This window comes from Nymphaea colorata, chromosome 5 (assembly GCF_008831285.2).
Source record: "Nymphaea colorata isolate Beijing-Zhang1983 chromosome 5, ASM883128v2, whole genome shotgun sequence".
Lineage (NCBI taxonomy): Eukaryota > Viridiplantae > Streptophyta > Magnoliopsida > Nymphaeales > Nymphaeaceae > Nymphaea > Nymphaea colorata.
In genome coordinates this window covers 5,632,726-5,655,268 of record NC_045142.1, presented here as the reverse complement: position 1 = coordinate 5,655,268, position 22,543 = coordinate 5,632,726, and the positions used below count along the sequence as shown (strand labels likewise).

Below are 22,543 nucleotides of genomic sequence, written 5' to 3'. Positions count from 1 at the left end.
TGGGAGCCAGAAAAAATCTTTGAATGGACACTTGTTTAAAAGTACTCAAATTTGGTGGGGCACTTATATATATATATAAGATTCTCATTTAAAAATAAAGAACTTTTAAGAGACTGTTGCCCACACCCATCACAATTTGGCTATGCCACTGACCTTGCCGTGAAAGAGTTGGCTGCTAAGCCTTCCATTGAAAGATGGTTAGAAGCTAATCATCTGGTACATAAACTGGTCACAATCCACTTAGTTCCCATGTGAACTAATGTTTAAGAGTCGCCGAGTTAACTTGCTGACATGGTGCCTCATTTCTTTATGTTTCTATGTCAACTTCTTTCAAAACTAATAGTTAACAAAACCTGGACTGAGTAAACACATTCATTTTTTTTTGAGAGAGAGAGAGAGAGAGGGAGAGTTTATAACTATTTCTCTACTCAAGCTTGACATCTGAAAAAGAATAGTATCCATAGAAATGGAATAAGAGACTAGTTTCTTACACAACCCTTGCCAGCCAACTACACTATGCTCCTTGATAGTGAGAACAAGGATTATTATTATTATTATTATTATTTTTTTTAAATGGGCAAGGCTAGGAACTTGGGTCTATCCCCCTCTCCAGATGCGACTATTTTCTTTCTTTTTTTTCTTTCTCTTTTTTTTTCCACACTGGTGGGTTTACTAGAGCAAGCATGCCCTGGACAGTGGGCCTTAGGTTCACTGCCGGGCTAAAGGGACAGCCGATTCCAAAAGCACAAAAAACATATGTTCCCTCCAAGCAAATAAGACCATGTTTGGACTTAGCATTTTACATTTGGATCTTTTCTAGAGACGAGGACGAGCGAAATTACCGATTGCCAACTTCTCATATAGTATGTGCATGCACTGCTTGATATGCATACCCTAGGGAGATCTAAAAGAAGTAAAGCACGAATTGACTTGTTTCCTTATATCTTTGGATCTTTTTAAGACTATGAAGGCTTTTAAAAATATCACATCTAAGATAATTTTGAGGTTTCTCCATGGAAGAATTATTTGCCTGTGGAATCTCAGCAGGGGCGAAGTCAGAAATTTTTCATGAAGGGGGCCAAATTAAAGTTTTTAAATTTTGACATCAGCCAAAATATCATTTTTCAAAATTTTTACCTAGGCAAGTAAAATTTTCTAAAATTTACATGTAAAATAATTTTTTTTTTTTTGGAAAAGGGCCAAGGCCCATGTGGGCCCCCCTTTGGCTCTGCCCTGAATCCGAGAGCATTATGGTAGAACTGATGTTTGTTAATGAATCAGATTGTTTCTTATATTATGAAATATGGTAACATTTGATCATGATTTCAGCCATGTATGCCTCTATGCCACATGGGTGCTCCTAAATGGCTGCTGCACCAGTGTCGACTCTAGTGGCTTTTCGACACAGCATGTCATGCGCGGTCAGCAGAACCAGACCAAAGCTGATCATTTTAAATGCGTGCCTCACTAAGTAGATCTAAAATTACAAGAAGTTTAATTATCATGACTAAAATGTAAATATAGACAAAAAAAACCTATAAACTGTCAATAACTGTATAACAAAACACACACACACACAATATAATGCACACACATATGCACAGAATGATTAAGGACATCTTTGATCATTTTGGGCTTCTTAACAATACGAAGTGAGATTAGAAACCCGCATTGCAGCTTCAAGTTACTCAAAGTTTGCAGCATGAATCAAGACCAGGAACTGGTGGCCAAGGAAGCAAGGATTGAGAAGGTCAATACACACTAATGTTTAGGTTTGCTTTTAAATGTAAGTATCAAGTAACACCAGAAGAAATCTAATCAAATGGTGCAAGCTTGGAAGTTGGGAGCACATCGGAAGTAGATTACAGGAGTTGGATAAACAGATAGAAAATCATGCATGATCATTCAGGGCAACAAATGAAAGAAATCCATTGCCAAAGAGAAAATCCAATACCTGATTCAGGTGGAAGATCTTCAATTGAAACAAAAAATTGAGATGCCGTTGGATAAAAAACGAAGACAACAATTCTCATTTCTTTTATATTGTGGGTAGTGGAAACTATCTGCAGAACAAAGTCTAAATAAGTTTTCATTTCAAAAAATATGATGCATTTCAAGCTGTACTTGATTTCTTTAGGAGAAGGAAGCATATGAAAAGCCTCAACCATAAACATATAGTTTTCTTCCCGAAGAAACGAGAAATCATAAGCATGAGTCGCTTTAGACCCATTAGCATGTATAGTTTTGTCCATAAAGCGTTTGATTCACTTGGAACCAATGGAATTCTGGAATCATTATTCTCATTCCTTTAAAATGAGAATTGCAATATCAAACAAAGAATTATGATTCTGGAATTATAGACACGTTCCAAAATCAGAATTCTAGAATTCTGATCCCACCCTAGAGGGTGAAATTATGATTCTAAGGTTCTGGAATCTTTTCATCTCCCTCTGGGGCACAAGGTATGAATGAAGGCATTAATTTGTGAATTCTAGAATTTTAATTCCATTATCATCAAACAAGTTTTTTAAATTCTAGAATCAAAATTCTATACTATCAAACTCAAAGGAAAATTAGAACTGGACTTCCCATACCAATTGTAGGTTGAGGAGGAAATTTGATTCCGGAATTTTGATTCTAGAATCAAGATTATAAGCCATGAAACGATCCCAGTAAATAATAGTAAACAGCATCGGTCCATACTGAAGAAATTGGTTCCTGGAACCAAAAATCCTTTCACGAAGGTAAGAGATATATTTAAGACAGAATTCTCCTGGCTAATGAAATTATTGATCTTTTGGCTCACAGTAAGCAGAAGCAAGTAATTTTCAGGGCTGATCTTGCTAAAGCTTATAATAGTGTAAGACGAGATTTGCTTGAACATAATGAATGAACTCGGGTAGAACCAAATTTGGGCAAACAAAGTGATGACATGAATTTTTAAGTTCTAATTTTTTGTTAAGAATTAATTGAGAACTAGGAAAATGAAGAGATCCCATCTCCTGTTGATTTGATGTAAAAAGAATTACTCGAGAAGTACAGCATTGTGATTTGTTTGCATGGTAAACTCCCAACCTGAGAAAGAGTAAAAGCTTATACCTTTAGCTGATGCTGCTTCTGCTAGAATGATGAAGAAATTAAGAGATAGGGATGTTAATGTATCGTATTTGAATCAGATATCTAACTGAACCATTTAAAAAAAAATCGAATATGAAAAAAAATTTAATATACGATTAAGAAATCAGATTGAATTCAGATTTAAGAAATGACATCCTATTAGATTCAGATTCATACAAGTATGCTCGAATTCGGGTCAGATTTAGTTTCAAATAAATATCCTATAGCTAATGCTATTACATTTTGATAATTGATACGATTCAGTTCAAACTGATTCAGATTCAGACTATGAAATTAGATTTTGGATTTGGATATGACTTTTCTTCATTCGTATTTAAATCAGAATTTGAATACAAATATATGAATATCCAAAAAAGCATATACAATTAAGAGTATATTGAATTCAAATCCAATCCATTGACATCCTTTTTAATTGATACCCACCTATTTACAAGTTGCTTATGGTGGCTAAAACATGGTGGAATTTGTTCAATACAATTTGGGGGTTAGAGAATGCATAATTAGAGGGAACTTCAAAAAGATTGGCTGTTGGTAGAAGAATTAGACATTTAAAAATAGAAGGGAAATCAACTCTACCGTAAAGAACGGCCTTTAAGAATCAAATTTGGGAGTTGGACTGAGGAATAAATTTATTGAGAAATCACAAATGGAAAAAGAACTATCCAGGATAGCCTACAGGCAAAGGGATCCCAAATCTCCAATGGAGAACATGTAATATGTACAGAATTTGCAGCTAATGGGAGAAACAAAAGACTGTTGGTAAATGAAGCAGTATTACAACTACGAGAAACAACCACACCACTCCCACCAAACATTAGATCGACCATAGAGGAAGGCCTTTCACAATCAAATTTGGAAAAGTTGGACTGAGGAATAAACTTATTGTTGACAGTGCAGAAAAAAAGGGAAAGCGAAATTGGTGACTTCTCTTGGTTGCTGTCATTAAGGTAGCTGTTGAATGAAATCGAAGAGTTTAGAAGGAACATGGAGATGAAGGAACTTTTGGAACCCCCATCGCAAAGATAGTTGAAAATTTTTCAATAAATATACGAATAGCAGGTGGTATGGTGGCTTCTCAGTTGGAGATGTTAATGGCTTCTTTCTTCAATCAGCGGCCAAACATGTGCATGGTAGGATGGAAGGTAAAGAATGGAGCATATGGAAGGAACTTATCAAAGAAAATAGGCAGAGGTAGATCTCTGGTTGTTGAAACACATAGAGAAGAGAGGGCTGCCAAAATAAGAAACTTCATGGAAGAAAGAGGCCGACTGGAAAAAAGAATGAAACCTTTTACTTAATGTGTTTATGTCTGTTTAACATTATTGTATTAAACTATGTTCTTAATATTAAAGATGTTTTAGTCGAATCACTGCATGCCTTGTGACACTCACTATACTTAATAACAAAATTAAACTCTGTATGTCATTAACAAAGTAATCTGTTTTACTTTTTTGCTGATATTATATGTCTTAGAAAATTTCCAATATGTAATGACTCTTATTTTCATGTTTTCCTTTTTCTCTTAAAAAAGGCTAATTTCTAAGATCGGAACCATGGAAAATACACCCCAACAGCTCGAATTCAAAAAATTTTCTAGGACTATTGCAGGAGTCAATTTCCACCGCAAATTGCAATTATTGTGGACACAGCAATATCAAACCGCGGGTATTGTGAGAAATGAAGGCAATAATGATCGACACGATTTCTAAACTCTAGTGAAGGGTGGAGTAAGAACATTCTGATTAAGGGACACTAGTTACAAAATTTTAAAATTTTAAGGAGCACCAATATGTAAATGAGGAAAATTAGATTGAAGTATTAATATTTAAAATAAATATTTTTTGGGGTCTATGTGGACAACTGCCAGCACCTGCCTCCCCCCTCTGTTTCTAGCTCTTGGATCTGCTTCTAATTATAATTTAAAAATTAACAGTCAAGTACTGACAATGATTTATCATGATGCTGGGGAGGATCGCACTTAAGTATAAAGTTTCATCCATCATACAATTAACGTTAAAAATTAATGAAAGAATATATTCTTGTTATAGACTTTATACCTTATGGCCAGGCATTATCATATCAAAGCGATTGTCCCGATCTCAGTGAGCGTACTTGAGAAAACTTGAGTGGTTTCTCAAAATTTTTGTCTAATCTTCGGACAAAGTAGGTCACCAATTGATGTTGATCAGCATCCGTAGGCCACAAAAAATTAATTCTTAAATTTTAAAATAAAATATTATTTTTTAACATTATTGTATTAAACTATCAGGAGGTAGTACGAGGACGACAAGGCCCTTGATATGTGGCATATATAATTGGCCATTAATAATTGAAATGGCCATTTATCCTTTTTGGTTTGTGACTAAAAGAAAAAAAAAACATAAATGCAAAAAAAAATGTAGCTTCATTTAAGACATTATCAGACAGTATTTCTTACTCTCCAAAGCAAATTGTCATCAAGTAATGACAATCTACATTGGCAATTAAGATCTGATTTACAAAAAGAAAATTTTGGTTGGTTACCAGGAGTGGAACACCCAATTTTTTTTTTCATAGGGCACTGAGCATATAGTTAACAATTTTTAATTAGCCATTAAGCAGTTACTTGGATCTTGTGGGGCTGTCCGATATGACTGGATGCAAGTCACCTAAGTTCAACTACTAATTTAAGCTTTCAAAGAAAGGGCTCCATGGAGCCCCCACCTATCTCAGCCCCTGGTGATCAAGTAATGACAATCTACATTGGCAATTAAGAACTGATTTACAAAAAGAAAATTTTGGTTGGTTACCAACTAAGAGTGAAACATCTATTTTTTTTTTTCATAGGGCACTGAGCATATAGTTAATAAATTTTTAATTGGCCATTAAGCAGTTACCTGGATCTCGTGGGGCTGTTCGATATGACTGGATGCAAGTCACCTAAGTTCAACCACTAATTTAAGCTTTCAAAGAAAGGGCTCCATGAAACCACCACCTATCTCTGCCCCTGGTGCCAATAGTGGGCAGTGCATGTGGTTGTGCAGTGGCCCACACCAGATTATATAGTAGCTCTGTTTTGTCTAGTAAGAAGGTTTATTTCTTATAGTGGAGCCATAGCGTGGTTGCTGTGGGCACCCAAATTTCATTGCAGTAAAGCCAGCTAGACCCATGTCTAGTTACGTATATTGCCTACACCAGACCCGGTTCGTGACTCAAATTGCCCCTTAACAAAAAATCCTGGCTCCACAAGTCTTCATTTCTAGCAAGGTTAAGCTCACTTATAGGCAGTGGCACAGCCACATTGTGGCTGGTGTGGGCAGTTGCCTACACCAATGTCTTAAAAGTTTTTTATTTTTTATTTTTAAATAACAATCTTAAATATTTATTCTTATATATGTATAAGTGCCCCACCAGATTTGACTTTGCCACTGCTTGTAGGCGAAGCTGATTATATGTACACACCCCTATGCATGCACTGGAGTGTGTAATGGGCAGAATACCCTTGAAAGAGTGAACAAGGAGCATTTTGAAAAGGATAAAAAATAGATTAAAAAAAGTAAAAAGACACATATTGGTGCACACAATTCGATTAGACTGTAAGATGAGTTATTCGAGCTTGAGCCTATGGCTATGATCGATGCTAAGTTAATGGGTAAGTTCGAAAACCCTGACTCGAGCTCGTTTAACTCGGTTAGGCTTGCTAGGAGGAACATAAATATGCCCTTACATCTTCCTCAATTGATCAAACTGGGTGTAACGTGTTGCTACCTTTCTTTATTAAAAAAAAAAAAACTTCATTCAAAAGAATAGTACAAATTCTGGTTAAAACTACAAAAAAAAATGTTCTCGTTTCTTCCTGGTTTCATCTGAGGTGAGCAATATGAAGCTGTGCTCGAGGTTAGCCTGAAAAGCTCAAGGTAGCCGTTGGAGCTTAGTTTCAAAATCTCGGCTCAAGTCGAGGTTAGTCCCACAAGCTTTCTTTATCTTCATTTGAGTTTCGTCTGCTACATATTGGTACCCTCAAGGGCTGTTTGGCAATGAGAACCATAATTTATACTCATGTGTCTGCCACAAATTAATTGGGCAGATTTATTAAACATTGCAGCATGTATAGTGTTTCGTGAATCCTTCCAATCTTTCGACCACTTATGAAATAATTTGTTACTGTTTTTATTATAGTTAGCAGACTCAACGATCCGACTCTCAAGTTGCCCGAGTCAGCCAGGTCATGAGTCAGGGTCGGCCAAGTCACTAGTGAGGGTGGGCATCGGGCCGGTGAGCCTGGCCCGGGCCCGGCCCGATAGCCCGGGTCTCGGTCCAGCCCATTTAAAATTTAAACATAATTTTTTTATTATAAAATAATTTTTAAATATAAAATATATTTATTAATAATAAATATATACTATTAAAACAAAAAAATTTTAAAAAATTAATTTTTTAATTTAAATGGGCTTAACGGGCCAGGCCGGCCAAATCCCGGCCCGGCGGCGGCCCGGCCCGACGCCCAGGCCTAGTCACTAAAATCATCAACTAATTAAGTGTTTTTTTGTCTTGTGTTGCTGAAGATTGAAGTTAATTATTTTATAAATTGTAAACTATCACTAACTTTATTAAAAATACATCTAAACATTCATATTATATGTTATTCAGTTTTAGTTTTAGTTGATGAAAAAGTCAGATATCAATTTCCTGCACACTTAACTTCGTCATCTATTTGTAGAAAAAATACACTACAAACTGAGTCGAGTAGTCGAGTCAACTGACTGGCCTTTGACAATCTAGTGTGGATCATGAGTTTGTCAACTGTAGTTTTCATTAAAAAATTACCATTTAAGGTATGGTAAATTTTGAAATGGAGGCATCTAGCCCAAAATTTGTAACTCAGCCATCAACGGCTTACCAAGTTGATTAAGCAAGAAAATTTATACAAGCTCAACTAAATTGAAAAGTGAAAAAATGCTTTCTAGAAAATGGACAAAATACCCCCACCTTTTTGAAGAAGAAAAAATGCCTCTCACATGCCAGGTGCTTGCTTGTCAGGGTCGATCATTTTGATCTTCCAAGGTGAAGTTATAGTGAGAGAGAGAGAGATAAAAAAAATGATAGAGCACTAGAGTACCCAGCTAGAACTCGAATTGGATTCAATGGAGAGAGAGTTTATGTATGGTACACAGGAACCACAATGCAAAGCATAGGCCTATGCATATAACCAGCTTCGAACTCAATGTGCAGTGCTCCATGCATTTTAGGACCATGCGTGGGGTAAAAGGATCAAAATGCCCTTAAACTTGAAAAAAGGAAACCAAAAGGGCAGTTGCGCTACAAGGATGCAAGTTAAATAAGTTTTCTTATCCTCAAGGGAAGTATAGCAACCAAGCAGCAAAGCGATTCATATGGAAGGGGTTCAAGGTTCGAATAATGTGACTTTTGTTACATTTCGGTACTTTATTCCTTTGAGCTGCAAATGCTGACAAGTGTTCACGTTTCAAAGCAAACCAGAACCTTGGAGTCATAAGGGTATAGTCTTAAGGGTTTTGGGTCGAATGCGACTTTTCTTAATTGCCCTTGAAAAAAAAAAAAAATCCCCTTTAATAAAAGAAAAGAGCCACTGCCCCCCACCCTGGCTAACACATTTAACTGTAGGAAGGCATTTGATAACCTTGTATTTGATATCTTGAGATTTCCCAACTCAAAGAAGTAACATAAGGAACTTAGGGCAGACCTATGATCATTAGTTTGCTAAAGCAAAGATCATTTGTCACATCACCTAAAGCATGTCATGTCAGATACACATTAGATCCGTGGACTAGCTAGAGATAAGTGAGCTTGAGCCACTGCCGTGCACCACAGTGCCTCTCCTTTTCTGTTTATATTGCGTTTTGTTTTGTAATCTTCTCGTTTCGTAGCTTCCTGTGACTTATTGTCACAATTTTTGTTATTGCATTTTTCCATTTTGTCGGCCCTGACGTGCACCACAGGGTAAACCACTCACTAGTTCTTAAAAGTTTCGCCTATTAATTGTGTTCTTCAAATGGCAACTCTTCTCAAAACAAAGGTGATGGTTTTAAGAATGAATTGGAACCACTCATAGAAAACCACGGGCTGTTTAGAGGGAGAGAGGGGGACGAGAATCGCCCTGTTAGAGGGTAGGCTCCTAAGTTTATTAGAATGACGACTTTAGAGAGAGAGAGAGAGAGAGAGAGAAAGAGAGAGAGAGAGAGTGCACAAATAAATTCAAATTCAAAATTCTCTCTCTGTTCATGAATAATGTTGCAGAGCATTTTGAACATGGAGCAGTGGGGAAATTCATGAAATCATTGTGCAAGTTGGTGATCCAACGTTCTTAAAGGCTCTAAAGAACAAAACTGATCCAAATTGTCGATGTTATAGATAAGTCTCCAGTAGAAAGTGTGGCCCATGGTGCACTTCTTATGCTGCGCCTATGCCAGACAACAAACTTTGTCTGCCAACAAACGATGCTACAGAAAGAGTTACATTCTTCTTGGCAGTTTCAGTGGAATTGGCTTTGATTACCTTCTTTAGTTAACTCTTATATATCAAAGGTGGTGGCAGAAATAAACCTGTCATATGACACCACAAGAACTTCACTCTTCACTGGTTTAAATTTCTACTGATCACAAGGCTTATGGCATGGAGAAAATTTCTGCTGAAGGCGATGGAGGGTGATTCATAAGCGTGCATCAGTGACGTGGTAGATGCGTCAGTTCATAAAACCCATGGCAGTGAGTTTTAAATGTTGATACCATCCCAAATATGTGCAAGATATTTCCTTAGAAAGGGAATTTGCTGCGAATGGTTCAGGCAGTGATAAGAGGAGAAAGACAGGCCCGGTTTAAAGTAAAAGAAGACAATACATTGATGTTTAGGGAAATAGTATGCATACCCGATACGCATAGCTTAAACAAGTGATTTTGGAAGAAGCATATACTTCAAAATATGCTATGCACTCAGGCAGCACAAAAATGTACCAGACCCTTAAAGAAAGTTGCTGGTGGCCTAGTAGGAAGAGACATAGCAGATTTTGTCTCTAGATGTTTTAAGATGCCACATGATTAAAGCAGAATGTCAAAGACCTGCTGAGATGCTACAAAACCTTTCCAAACCAGAATGGAAATAAGAACATACTATTATGAACTCTATTACAGGTATATTTCGTACTCATACTGAAAAACAATTCTATCTAGGTAATCGAATGAACTCGCGATGTAGGCCAGTGGAAAAAAAATGGCCCAGGTCCTGCTATCCATAGTGGAGAGAGAGAGAGAGAGAGAAGGAGAGTCATCTAAGATGTTGATCATAGAAGGTGGAGCCACACAAAAACTTGTCGGCAACCAAAACGCATAAATCAATTTCAGTGTCACACCCTGATCCTGAATTGATCACTGATCAATGAGACTCATGTATAGGATCAGGCTTTTCTTTCTTCAAGAAATCTATTGTTGCCATTAATGGTTCGCAATAAGAGATAATTTGACATTCTAAAATGAAATGAAGATGGATTCATTACATTTTAGTAACAGATCTTGAGAATATGAGATGAGATATGTTGCAAAAAATTGGCAGAAGGCCAGGCGCACTCCACTACTAAAAACCAAAGCATTATCAACGGCCACAAAATGTTGGTGAAAATAGAACACACATCGGTAATGGTTTTACTTAACATTTCATTCTTTTGTTGATAAAGGGAGTGCCGGTAAAAATCATCACCGACACACTCAACAGAAGCATGTGTAGGGTATCACCAGTGCGGCCTAGACATAGTTAAACATTGACTATTACCGACGCGGCCTAAACATAGTTAAACATTGACTTCCGACATGTTGGTGGCTATTCGTAAAAACTCTAGTGACAGCAAGTCGTATCATATCTTTTAGGCATAATTGCTCTTTTATGTTTTTTCATAGTTTTTTTATTAATTTTTTATTTATTTTAATTTTATGTAATTTTTATTTTTTTTTTAAAACTTTCAAATTTGTCTTAAAATTTACCGTCGTAGTATACATGAAAAATGCCTCTCAATATAAAACCCATAAACAATATATATGTGTAACTTCACTCAAGCTCTGGAGGAGCGGGAACCTTGGATAAAGGTATAGCCTTTGGGCTTTTACACTGAGAGTGGTTTATCTTAAATAAATTTAAAAAAGAATACTTTCATTAATGAGAGTTAGTCATGTCCATCACGTCTTCCAAAAACAAAAACGTGGAAAAGTTGTGACAACAAAAATGGCAGGCTTGACTCATAATCTGTAGTGTCTTCAACTTAACATCGTTCACATTCTTCGCACTTGCTCCTGAAGGCAGACGGTGATTGAGTTTGTCTTATTTTCTCATTGTTCACGCCGATCACCTGCACTTTGCAAAACCAAAATGTGGTCTTTCATCTCAACGACGTATTGCCTGATACATCAACTCCTTGTCCTCTCCTCTCACCAGCCTTGTGGGTGCTGACGCCACTACATAATTTATGGCGAGCCCTAAACATGTGATGGGTAGGAAAAATGTGAGGCAAAATTAGCTTCAGTGAGGTATTAACGGTCTCAAAATGGTATCCTCATGTTATATTTCTTATAAATATAGAAATATACATTTTTAACTTAATTTTATTTCAGTTTCTAAAAATGATACCAACTCCAACACACATGCACAAAGATATGTACTGTTTCAGTTTCTGTATATGATACCAACTCCAACACACATGCACAAACATATGTACTGTTTCAGTTTCTGTACATGAAACTAACTCCAATACACACACAAATATTAAATGTGTGTGCGTATATATATATATATATATATTGCAATAGACAAACGGTTCATATCCTCTTCTCTATTCAAGCTCAACCCTTCCAGAAAAAATTACATGTTCATAAACCAAACTTATAGGTATAACAAATATTCAAACTTATATTACAAAACAACTAATTCACTATAGTTAAAAGTTACAAAATCGTTTTTAACAAAATGATAATATGAACAACTTCTGCTACCATGGTAAGCTTCATCTGTGAGGTGGAAATCATATAAAGTTTGTCGGTGCTGGCTTGTGTACAATGAACATTAAGAAAATGTGTTAGTTTTATCTGAAATAAAGTTTAACAAATATAACTCATTAGTCATTATATCAAATGAACTCTTACGAAACCTAATTCATATCACCATGTTGTTGCGAGTAACTTGAGCTTGAAATTAAAGAAATTGAGACGCAAACAAAGAAATGTTATCCTTAAATAATGCATTTTCTAGTGTATCTTACGTCCTTTGATGCACCATTTGAAGTTACTCTTTTAGTTGATCATATATATACATATTTACTTAAATTATCTCACTCTCTCTCATTTTTCTTTTGTCAAGAAGTATATTTTGTTTTGTTGAAGAGCATTTTCAGTATTGTCCTGGAAAGCAACTTATTTTTTTAACCTTTTGCATTTCTTTTTCTTTTCTATTTTTTCCATCCAAGAGATTTCATGATCCGTTCGACTCTAATGTTTAGTTAAATTTGCAATATCAATGGATTGATTATGCTTTGACACTCTACTTGAAACATGTACTATAAACACGGTCACAAATATTATGTCTGAATCGAAAAAGATGTGTTAAATATGCAAAAAATATGTCAGCCATATAAAACAGCAATAAGACGTGCTTTTTCATATTTTTTGATCAATTTATAATTTATTTTATTTTATATAATTTTCAAGTTTTTTTAAATTTTATTTTTTTTTAAATTTATCGAAATTTTTTTGAGATATACAACTTTTGCTGTATTATACCCAATAAATTCCTAACTGTATAAAGCTCATAAACGATATATGTGACCGGTAAGTCCACTAAGCCCTTAAACGGTTTTTCAGAATAAACATTAAAAAAAAAAAAATCTTCCGTTAATGAGGATTAGTGACGTCCACCACGTCCTTCAAGAACAACATTATGGAAAAGTTCCGACAACAAGAATAGCATGCTTGACTCTTAATCTAATTTATGTAGTTTCTTCAACTTAGAATCCTTCAGATTCTCCACACCTGCTCCCAGAGGCAGCAGGCGGTGGTTGAACCATCTTATTTTCTCATTGTTCATGCCAATCACCTGCACTTTGCAAAACCCAAATGTGGTCTTCCATCTCACCGACGTATTGTCTGATGCAGCAACTCCTTGTCCTCTCCTCTCACTAACCTTGTGGTGCTGACGCCACTAGAGAATCTACGGCGGGCCCTAAACATGTGATGGCTAGGAAAAATTTTAGGCAAGATTAGTTTCAGTGACGTGTTAGGGTCCTAAAATGGTATAATCATGATATGTTTCTTATAAATATACAAATGTACATTTTTTAACTTAAATTTTGTTTCAGTTTCTAGAAATGATACCAACTCCAACATAACATGCACAAAGATATATATTATTTCAGTTTCTAGAGATGATACCAACTCCAACACACACACACAAACATTAAATATGTGTGTGTGTGTATATATATATATATATATATATATATGAGAGAGAGAGAAGAGAGTTGAGTGGAGAGAAATGCAAGAGAAAGACCGTTCATACCCTCTTCTTTACTCAAGCTCAACCCCTCAAGAAAAAAATGCCTGACAGAATTAAACAAGAGATGAGTTACCCTACACACCCACCACCCCTTCCTGACCAGCTATACTATGTTCCATGGGGTGTTTGTGAGAGAGAGAGTAGTTTAATTGTATCGAACACTTTTAATTGCTTTAATATAATAATAGTTTGAAAGTTAAAACAATGAAATGCTGGTATAGCTATGTGTATACAATAGCAGTTTGGTGCCAATATGAATATTTAGCCCTAACAACTTTTTCCAATTGTCAACAAAGCTAACCAGCTTTGTTAGAATTAATGGGAAATGAGTTGCTGTCATGGGGGCCAGTAGGTTACATCATGTCAGATAAAGCAAGTTGCACATACTAAAGCTTTACCAAGCAAGTTGGTGTGGTGCTTTCAACCTAGGTCCCAAAGTAGCTCTACATCCGGGGGTGCGTAGTGGAGGGAGGATGGTATCAACCTCTCATCGAATTGTCTACAGCTCTGATTATATAGGTCCGAAGATATGTGTGTGTATATATATATATATATATATATCTTCAAAATATATTAGTTTTTTGATAAGCTATGATAGTGCCATTTCCTTTTTTTATTTTATTGATATTATCTTTTACAAGTTTAATTTTGTAATTACTTTGCACAACGTGAGAAGGACCCGGGCCATTCTGGTTCTCGCTCTTTGACATGATCACATGTAATTCCCATGTTGAAGAGATAAAGGATACAAATATAATGTTCTTCATGTACTTAGTGAAAGACACTTGTGGGGAAATAAACAGCTTCTCTACCAAGAAGGGAAAACATGACAAGATCTTGATCAGTATACAAATAGTTGGCGGTTCAGTTGGCACGGTTTCTAAAATGAGCATTAATGACAAGAATTTAATACGTAGAATTGAGGAGTGTCAATTTTACCACATGTGGATAGTTGCTAGATAGATAAAATTTAAAAATTAGTCACTAAAAGGGCGATAAATCATCACTGAAACCACCACAAACAGTTGCTCCATCATGAACCACTGCTAATACCCAATCAATGTCAAATTTTTAAACTTTAACATCCGACAGTATCGGACATCCGGCATCAAGCAGGATTGAATCGAATTTTTCCCCATAATTGCTTTTTGTTTGGTAGTATTTCTTAATGGGCTACATCTGGATAGCCTAAAAGACAAGTCAAATAAATAAAAGGAAAATGATACCAAGAAGAGAACGTAAGCTGCCGTTGCTTGAACAAGAACCAACAAGATCCTACTTATGAATGGAGTCCATTTCCATTCAGTCATTGGTCATATCTTCGATATTGTAGGCAATATTGTGAAAGAGAAAGAGAGAAAACTTGATATGTACTTGGGTCGATACTTTGAACAACCAAAGCATGAAGATATTTCCAGAAAAAACATGCGTCATATGTTTTAACGAGAAAGAAAATATCTAATCTTTCTCACTATATTTACACTTAATCATGTAGGCTAAATGGTAAAGAAACTTTTTACTTTTTCGGCGTGTTTGGGTGACACTCTTTGGGATGCAAAATATCATTTTAACTTAAAAAAAAAAAAGAGTTTTTAGTTTTAGTTTTGTCATTTAAGGGGCATTTTGTATTTGAGATCCTAAGGATTTGCGTACTGTGGATTTAAGATTAGACCACATTGCCTCCGATCTTCAATCCGATATTTTCTCAATGGGAAGAAGTAAAATAAAGATGTTAAGTGTAAATCTTAGATCTAATATAAGATACTTAGTTTAAGAAGACATAGATTTTACAAGGAACTTTTTTGCCACAGTAGCAAAAAGAAAACATGCTATGTCTATTCATATTGGGTCCATTTGCTTTCAAATTCGAACGACTTTTTTTAAGACTGTGATGCAAACTCAACCTTTTTTTTTTTTACTCTTTTTGGTAGGATTTCTTTTTATTTTGATTTAACTTCTGGTTCCAACTGTTGTTACAATAACAAAAAAGTGGGGGAAATAAGTATGGGAAAAACAACTATTTAATCGTTATTTTGCCGCTTTTGGAATTCCCCAAACATGCCTTCCAAGTTTCAAGCAGAGAGAAAAATTCATACGCTGCTGCTTTGAGGGCGAATGGGTGATTATCTCCAAAAGTAATGGCATATTACAAACAACTAGCAGCCTCCAACGGCTATATTTTTGGGCCGTCCGCCTCTCTCCTCCCTCCACAACAAACCGCCATGGACACCTGCTGGCTTCCCTGCTTTTCCCGGCAAAAACCATCGAGTGGCTTCATTCCATGAAAAGCTAAACACCTCTACATTGGCCGCAGTTTCCACCCCACCAAAAATAGGCAGCTTCGCTTTTAGGCAAAGAGAAGTCCCATAGAGGAGGAGGATGGCCTCAGGGCAGGGGCTGCGTCCAGGCAATGGCGACCCTGCTGAGGCCCATTCACGACGGATACTCCTCGAGAGCTCCATCGTTCTGGAGGAATTGCAGAGGCCCGGGGAGGCAACGCACCATGCCGGCGGCTCGTTCGCTCGCTTGGGGCCTCGCGCCACTTCTGCCACGCCATCTTTGCCGTCAAGGATCATTAAGAGGCTCGCCTCGGGGCTACAGCGGGAGGAGAGTGCGAAAAAGCCGTGGAAGAGGATGGAGAGGACGGCGACGACTGCCGAACGCGGGCTCCGGAGCTTAAGGTTCCTCCAAATGGTGTCGGAGGGGAAGGAAGGAGAAGAGTGGAAGGCTGTTGAGAAGCGGTTCTACCAGTGCGCTGCGAATGGAAGGCTATCCAGAGAGAACTTTGGACGCTGCATAGGTGATTTGAACGACTCAACTTTGATCTGGTAGTAGGAGGCATGAAGAAATAATGAATTTAACAAGGATTTTTGGTATACCCAAAAAGAAAACACCAAGTTTTTGATCCAGTATTAGAGCAAAAAACTAACGAATTCCAGTCATTTTTTCATTTTCTCAATTTTTTGATGAATTTCCTTTGTTTCCCTTCATCCTTTCTTGGTACTTTTTTTTTTCTTTGCTTCTCTTCTTTCGTATGATCTGAAGAGGTTTATTAAACCTTTAATTAATTTTTGTTTGATTACGCAAATCTGGGCCTGGAACCATTATTAGATTCAACCAGCAAAGCAGTGGAAAATTGTCTTTGCTCTTTCAGATGGACATTCCAGAGGCGTGTAATCCTTAAAAAATTTCACTTACCTCCCATGTACTTTCTTCTGTATGCAAAACCTGATCTTCTGAAATTGCATTTCTTAGCATTCCTATTCTGCAACACTGTTAACATCCATATCCAGAGGAATCCAAAACCTTAAACACATAGATGAACTCAATCTATTAGTGAATTGGTCAGAATTTCCACTTTCAAAGTTCAAGGATGATAGATGATTCAAGCGGGCCTATAGTTCTCTTGGGATAATAGAAAAACAAAGATGCGTGAAGTTTTTATAAAGTTTGCACCAATCGGAATGAATTTCTGATGAGCCGCACAAATTCTGAAGGTATGGACGATTCGAAGGATTTTGCAGCACAGCTCTTTGATGCACTGGCAAGACGGAGGAACATCAGTGCCGCAGAAGGAATCACAAAAGATGAACTTAGGCAGTTTTGGGAAGAAATGGCAGAACAAAACTTTGATTCTCGGCTTCAGATATTCTTTGACATGTAAGAATCCTAAGTCTAAACTCAATAATCTTCCTGCCACACCAGCACTTACAACTACTTATGGTGGCTAGAGAAACTCAACTGAGAAGTATTTTCTTGATAAACTTGTGCAAAAAATCTTGTCATGTTTTTATTCTCTGGGTTTTCTAGAGCATCAAAATCCGTATGAATGTGACTGCCAATAGTATACATTGTTATGTCATGATCATAACGAAGTTTACATTGTGATTATATGCTTATTTAGGTGTGACAAAAATGGGGATGGCAAGCTTTCAGAAGAAGAAGTTAGGGAGGTAAGGCATGGACAGCTGAATTTTTAAATTTTTACACGGACAATTTCAGTATGCTAATTACTCCGCACCCTAGGTTATTGATTTGAGTGCCTCCACCAACAAGCTTGCAAAGCTCAAAGGAAACGCTGCAACGTATGCATCACTGATCATGGAGGAGCTAGACCCCGACCACCACGGCTACATAGAGGTAATTCAATTACTAAATGAATTGGAACTTGAAAACTGAAATATCTCAGCTCTGGAAGAATCAAAATACATGAACAATCTTTCTCCAGATGTGGCAACTGGAAATGTTATTGCAAGGAATGGTAGAATCAGAAGGAAATGCAAAACTCACCAAGCACAGCGAGATGCTGGCAAAGTCCATGATACGAGAGAGATACAGAAACCCAGTGACGAAATTTCTAGGACTTGCTAGTGATTTTGTACAAGAAAATTGGAAACGGATATGGGTCATCCTTCTCTGGCTCTCCTTGAACGCGATACTGATAGCATGGAAGATTTTCCAGTACAGAAGAAGAGCTGCATTCCAAATCATGGGTTATTGTGTCTGCGTAGCTAAGGCTGCAGCGGAGACCCTCAAGTTGAACATGGCACTGATACTGTTTCCTGTATGTAGAAACAGCATCACATGGCTCAGATCAACTATCCTCAACTCAATAATTCCCTTTGATGACAATATAAATTTTCATAAGGTTAGCTTCATCTATCTTTATCAATTCATTTGAAAAAAAAAAAAGCGACACCCAGTATCTTTTAATTCATCCTTTCTTCTGTTGCAGGTCTTGGCAGTGGCAATTGCAATTGGAAGCACTGTCCATACTGCTGCTCATGTAACATGTGACTTTCCTAGACTTATCAATTGTCCACCACAAAGATTCATGAGATATCTAGGACCTAGTTTCAATTATAAACAACCCACATACCCAGAACTCTTAGCCAGTATTCCCGGTGTTACCGGCGTCCTAATGGTTTGCTTTATGGCTTTCTCCTTCACATTGGCAACACATAGTTTCAGAAGAAATGTCATCAAGTTATCATGGCCGTTCCACCACTTAGCTGGATTCAATGCCTTCTGGTACGCCCATCACCTACTGGTCCTTGTCTACATTCTACTTGTCCTCCATTCCATCTTCCTTTTCCTAACAAAGGAATGGTACAAAAAAACAGTAAGTAGCTAATATCTTAATTCTTGAAATGATGGAGAAATTTTCTGGAAATTACTACATCTTAAGTTGCAATTTTTTTTTTATGCTTGCAGACATGGATGTATTTGGCAATTCCACTCTTTATTTATGGCACAGAGAAACTAATTAGAGCGTTTAGAGAAAGGCAGTTCCATGTCAGCATAATTAAGGTATGCATCTTACCAACCACAGCTACAAGAAAGTAAAACCAGCAATGACGTTTGATTTTTTTGATAGAAAACTAATCAAACTTAAAAGAGGAATGAAAAATAACAAAACCAGAAGTATGATCCGTTGTGTTGTTTGCACAGGCTGCAATCTATCCAGGAAATGTTCTCTCACTACAGATGAGCAAGCCTCCAGGTTTCAAGTACAAGAGTGGCATGTATATCTTCATCAAATGTCCTGATGTCTCACCCTTCGAATGGTAACAAATGTTAAAGTTACTATGGGACAACTTTTGTTTCCAGATTTTATCTGCTTATCTTCTGTTTGATCTCATCAGGCACCCCTTCTCTATCACTTCTGCGCCAGGGGATGACTACTTGAGTGTCCATATTCGCACATCGGGGGATTGGACCACTGCACTAAAAAAGCTTTTCTCTAAGGTCTTTTTGTGGTATCTGAACTGCATTTCCTGGAACATCTCTGTGTTGGAAGTAAAATATCAGTTCAAAACAAAAATAATAACCATCATGCAAATGCAGGTGTGTGAAGCACCAAATACCACAAAAGGTCTGGCTAGACTTGAGACAACTATAATTGCTGAAGGTGAATTAATACGGTCTAGGTAACTCCATACTGCTTTTGCAACATGCATTTCTAAATTCTAACATGCAATCGGCATGTCATGGCTTATGTTATGCTTTTACCTTTAACAGAGAAGTCCCAAGGTTGTTCATAGATGGACCTTATGGTTCTCCTGCTCAGAACTACAAAAAGTATGACATTTTGTTGCTTATTGGACTTGGTATTGGAGCAACTCCATTCATCAGCATTCTCAAGGATCTCCTCAATGATATCAAGACAAAAGAAGCCATTCATGTAAGTGAATTATTAATCAAGAGCTATTCAGAATTAGAAAGCCAGCCAAAGACAAGTAGTTCCATTAGTGACTTGAGCTCGAATTGTCCACCACTCAATCACGTATGACTTGAGCTCAGTTAAGTTGGCATTCACAAGCCAATCTTTAAGACAATCTGAGCTTATAGTTGGACTCGAAGTACTTTTTAATTATTAAAAAAGGTCCGCTTCCTTCAACTCATGCAGGAAAGTCAAGGAGGGTGTGAGATGGCGGATATATCCAGCGGAAGGTCAAGAGGAATGGGAAGGGCATATTTCTACTGGGTTACAAGAGAGCAAGGATCCTTTGAATGGTTCAAAGGAGTCATGAATGATGTTGCCGAGATTGACCACGACGTATGTATATTCCATCTCTGAAATTCTAGTACATAATTTCCACTCAAAATTCATGGATCAAACTGAAAAAGTTGCATGCAGAATGTCATAGAAATGCACAACTATTTATCCAGTGTGTATGAAGAAGGGGATGCTCGGTCAGCGCTCATCAGAAGGGTTCAGTCTCTGCAACATGCAAGAAATGGGGTTGACATTGTATCGGGAAGCAAGGTATTGTATCTGGTTACCTCTATTCACAATCCTTTTCATTCTTTCTGGGTTCTAACATGAAAGCGTTGACAGATCAGAACACATTTTGCAAGGCCGAACTGGAGAAAAGTGTTCGTTCAAATAGCCGCTAACCACAAAACATCTAAAATAGGTAAGCAAAGATGCACTCTAGCACATACTAAAGTCCAAGGACGAAGCTCAGACCAAGTTTGATCACGCTAATCCAACTTCAGCAGAGCTTAAGCCTGCCTTTGTTCAGGCCAAGCAAAACATTTTTTGCTTAAGTAAATGGTTCTCTAATGGATTCAGACACGCCACCCTTTTAATCCAATGCCAAAAATGTCACTTATTATTACAACCGACAAGCTTGGCTCAAATGTGTAGCCAAGCCTCTACTTGGGGTGAGAGGAAGTTAATGATCCATTCCCTCTGCCTCTAGGGCTCTATGCTGCATCAGAACTTGGGTAGGATACGGTACACCGTCAACTAGATTATCATGTTCCCATCTTTTACGGTCAATGGAAATAACATCCACGGGAAGCAAACAGGTGACGTGCCCTCTATGCACCGGCTTGTCCGACCAGCTATGCTAGCCCCTTGAGGCACTGTTGGTGGTTGCTAAGCTTCTACTTAGTACCATTTAGCACACAAACTAAGAATTACAAGCCTCTGCATGGAACTCGGTCTAACCTAGCTTCGCATTCCTGTAAAGACATTTTAGTTATGAGAGTTTTACTTTTCCTGCTATATGCATGATCCACTATGCAACAAATTGCAGGTGTTTTCTACTGTGGGAACCCAACACTGACAAGGACATTGAGGAAGCTGTGCCAAGAGTTCAGTCACAGCACCACCACTCGCTTCCACTTTCACAAGGAGAACTTCTAGATTGTATTGCATGAGGAACCATATGAAATGTGAAGACCTACCCCACAAGGACGTGGTTAAAAGGACACCGAGACATCCCACTGTAATTTACTATTAGAATTGTCTCACAAGTGTGCAGGACTGCAGGTTAGATTGCAGTGTCCTTGTCACATAGGTAGAGATGTACAAAAGTTTAGCTTTCTTACTCTTGTAGAATAAAAATTTTACTATGCCATGGCTCTTAATACTATTCGACGATTCAGTTTTGCCCTTTGTGACGGAGATTTAACAGGTTACGTTTACTTTATCTTGCTCAAAGAGTTGACGACCATGGAAGTTCGATGACAATATATGAGATAGACCAACTTAATATTGCAGAGGGAGTTAATTATGACTATTGAGAGTCGAACTGTGCCAGCCCAAATGAATGCAGAGTAGCAACGTTAATCATAGGTTTAAATCTCATTGTGCTGTCTTCTGGAGCTAAGTCACATGGGTACTTCAATAATGTCTACATATTGAAACAGTCAATATGACAGTGTGAGCACAATATGAAGCCAAAGCCTTGAAATAAACAACACAGCAATTAACTTGATAACTTGTGACTTCATGACTGGGTCACTTAAAATGGCTTGGAAATGTGACTTGTTGAATATTATCCTGAAATTGGATCTAAATTAGGTTTTTGATTCAAGAGAGATAATGAGTCCCATTACATACAGATTTTTTTTAACCTTTACATAGTACCAAATGATGAATAACAAGGAGACAATATCTATATCTGTCAAGTTAGAATGTCCAATCTTTTGAGCTAATCCAAGTTTCTAAGCACTATGGGGATGTGAATCCTTTGATTTGGGCCTGTTTAATTAGGGCAGCATCGGAGCCGAGTGGAGCTCGTGCTCAACTCGACTCAAAAACTCGAGTTCGAGCATCTCCGTTCGAAATCAAGTCGAGCTCCATAGGATAGGCTTGAGCTTGACTCGAGAATAAGCATTGAGCTCGAGCTCAACTTGTTTAACTCGTTTCTGCTTAGCATGTCTCATTCTACTCGTTTAACTATTTTTTCATTATATTTCAACACTAATCATTAGTAGTCAAACTGAGCCAAATTCTTACAATTTGAACTCAACTCATTTATCATTTCAAGCATACATTTGAACTCGAGCTAGAAAACGAGTCTAGTTCGAATTGAGTCAAGCTTATGATCCAAATGAGAATGAG

The 22,543-nt window shown here is 37.2% G+C and overlaps 1 protein-coding gene across 1 annotated transcript; it reads left to right on the top strand.

Moving 5' to 3' along the window:
- The first annotated feature begins 15,908 nt into the window (after positions 1-15,908).
- On the top strand, positions 15,909-21,569 carry LOC116253852 (putative respiratory burst oxidase homolog protein H). Its single transcript, XM_031628814.1, has 15 exons — positions 15,909-16,483; positions 17,181-17,343; positions 17,588-17,636; positions 17,710-17,823; positions 17,912-18,331; positions 18,419-18,805; positions 18,898-18,993; positions 19,135-19,250; positions 19,329-19,431; positions 19,531-19,613; positions 19,705-19,867; positions 20,093-20,242; positions 20,324-20,452; positions 20,525-20,603; positions 21,231-21,569. The coding sequence occupies exons 1-15, from the start codon at positions 16,063-16,065 to the stop codon at positions 21,338-21,340; spliced, it is 2,583 nt and encodes an 860-aa protein (XP_031484674.1). The 5' UTR covers positions 15,909-16,062; the 3' UTR covers positions 21,341-21,569.
- Positions 21,570-22,543: the final 974 nt, after the last annotated feature.

Bases quoted from the DNA above. Each gene is read 5' to 3' on its own strand.
- LOC116253852 (XM_031628814.1), top strand. From the start codon at position 16,063: ATGGCCTCAGGGCAGGGGCTGCGTCCAGGCAATGGCGACCCTGCTGAG. The intron at 17,344-17,587 runs GTAAGAATCCTA...ATGCTTATTTAG, and splicing joins CTTCAGATATTCTTTGACAT to GTGTGACAAAAATGGGGATG. The intron at 17,824-17,911 runs GTAATTCAATTA...ATCTTTCTCCAG, and splicing joins ACCACCACGGCTACATAGAG to ATGTGGCAACTGGAAATGTT.